Source organism: Galeopterus variegatus, unplaced genomic scaffold, assembly GCF_000696425.1.
Source record: "Galeopterus variegatus unplaced genomic scaffold, G_variegatus-3.0.2 Scaffold52974, whole genome shotgun sequence".
In the NCBI taxonomy this organism is placed as follows: Eukaryota; Metazoa; Chordata; class Mammalia; order Dermoptera; family Cynocephalidae; genus Galeopterus; species Galeopterus variegatus.
In genome coordinates this window covers 942-3211 of record NW_007779085.1, presented here as the reverse complement: position 1 = coordinate 3211, position 2270 = coordinate 942, and the positions used below count along the sequence as shown (strand labels likewise).

At 31.2% G+C, this 2270-nt stretch overlaps 1 protein-coding gene across 1 annotated transcript; it reads left to right on the top strand.

Annotated features, from left to right (window-relative positions):
- Window positions 1-172: 172 nt before the first annotated feature.
- Window positions 173-2002, top strand: LOC103584390 (low-density lipoprotein receptor-related protein 1B-like). The gene is made up of 2 exons (XM_008565415.1): window positions 173-273; window positions 1438-2002. The coding sequence occupies exons 1-2, from the start codon at window positions 201-203 to the stop codon at window positions 1965-1967; spliced, it is 603 nt and encodes a 200-aa protein (XP_008563637.1). The 5' UTR covers window positions 173-200; the 3' UTR covers window positions 1968-2002.
- Window positions 2003-2270: the final 268 nt, after the last annotated feature.

The following is a 2270-nucleotide window of genomic DNA, read 5'->3' as shown; positions in this document are numbered from 1 at the left end:
CTATTCCAGGCCCAAGAATTTCAATATAACAGACTAAAGTTGGTTTCTTTCACTTCTGTTTGACCGTCTGTTATCTTCAGCTTAAACAACTGGCTTGATTTTAATTAATTGAAGATTGTTGATCATGTATGTTCTATTTTTTTGGCAGAGCACATGCTAATGGGTCCGTCAGAAGGGGCCACAAGAATGATGCCACAGAAATGGTAACCATGAGAACTGGCCTTGGAGTCAACCTGAAGGAGGTTAAAATCTTTAACCGAGTAAGAGAGAAAGGTTAGCACTCTTAAAGGAATATATGTAATAAATGTATTTTATGTTATTTATGTCTCATTTTTTAATAAATTTGTCGAATTTAAGTTGGGGTTAATACTTATACTAGTTCAAAACCACAAAACCTTATTTTATGTATTTATATTTTGCATCTAATGTCCTACAAAATTCATGTAGTAGCCTAGTGAAATGAATATGTAGTAGTTCATAAATAGGTACACTTGTATATGGCAGCATACGTACACAGACATATTACATATTAGGCGTGTCTTGAGTATAGGTTTGGGTTAGTAATATGAAAAATACTTGATAGATATACTGATTTGACAAAACATAAAAAGCATGATTAGAATACTAGAGAGTAAAAAGCGGCTGAAGTTTTTGTTTTGGATTATATGTTAGTGTATAAAGTGGTCACGGCTCTGGAAGTTGATGCTTTTAGAGTGAAACATTTCTTGAAGTCATCATTTCCTTATAATGTGTATTTTGAAACTGACATGAGAGTGATTTGGGTATTTTTAAATCTGCCTTCATTGAAACAAATTATAATTAATTTTCTTTACATCAAATAAAGGAATAATCATTTTGGAGATGATAATTATGGATTCATAGAGGAAAATTAGCTTCACGAAGAAATCCTAAGAGCATATTATGTCTTCACTCAAAAGTGGAGCAAAAGCTTACATCTGATACATTTATGAAGTTAGGCACCTTGGAACCACAAATTTCTTTGACACTGACATAACTCACAGACACACAGTTTAAAGCAGTACATGTTTTTTTGGTGAATTCAGTTTGTCTTTTTGAGTGAATCAGTTATTTGTACCAAAGATGACAATATATAAAACCTATTGTAATCTCAGTATCAAGTGTCAAAAAAGATTTATACACTTAACTGGCTCATTAAGGGAAAGTTTTAATGATTTTATTTGGATGGTGAAGGAAGCAGAAGAATGTGATCTTTCAAATAAGAAACCCAAGATTTTAAACTGCTGTGATTAGAAAACAGTACTTTATAGGGTTTGATTTTTTTTTCTTGACTCGTCTTAAAATTAAGAATAAAAAGACAATAAATTGTTATTATTTCTATAAGAAAAAAACTTATTTGGAAAACAAGAGAAAATCATAAACATGTGTTTTGTATATATATATTTTTTTATTTCTTAGGGACCAATGTCTGTGCCAAAGACAATGGTGGCTGTAAGCAACTCTGTCTTTATAGAGGAAATTCCCGGAGAAGTTGTGCTTGTGCCCATGGATATTTGGCAGACGATGGAGTTACTTGCCTAAGGCATGAAGGCTACTTGCTCTATTCAGGGAGAACAATATTAAAAAGTATACATCTTTCTGATGAAACAAATTTAAATTCTCCAATAAGGCCATATGAGAATCCACATTATTTCAAGAATATCATAGCCTTGGCTTTTGACTATAGTCAAAGAAGAAAAGGTACCAACCGAATCTTTTACAGTGATGCACACTTTGGAAATATACAGCTTGTTAATGATAACTGGGAAGACAGACAAGTAATTGTTGAAAGTAAGTACAACAATTTAATTTTAAGTAGTTTGGTGGAAATGAGTATCATGTGGATTACTAGAGAAATAATAGTGGTAATTGCGTGTAGCAATTACATTTTCCTAGAGTTTATATTCAAGAATAAATATGACTATATCATCCAACTCCCCAAATGTTAAAGAAGCAATTAACTGCTAGCATGTACATCATGTATACTATGATTATTAACTTCTAATCATGGAATTTCCAGTATGTTTCATCATACTGTTTCTTACAAGTAAGTGTATTAAAATTCATGGAAAATAATTTTTCAGTTCAAAACTCTTCTAATTGATTTTCTTCCAGTAGGAAAACCTATATCTTCAAGAATATCTGCCTAGTATATTGGGTCCATCATATTTTCTCAGATAAATGTCAGAGATTATTTTGTGTGCATATATATGTGTATATATATATATTTAAACATGTACAGTCTTGAGATA

Bases quoted from the DNA above. Each gene is read 5' to 3' on its own strand.
- LOC103584390 (XM_008565415.1), top strand. From the start codon at position 201: ATGGTAACCATGAGAACTGGCCTTGGAGTCAACCTGAAGGAGGTTAAA. The intron at 274-1,437 runs GTTAGCACTCTT...TTTATTTCTTAG, and splicing joins TAACCGAGTAAGAGAGAAAG to GGACCAATGTCTGTGCCAAA.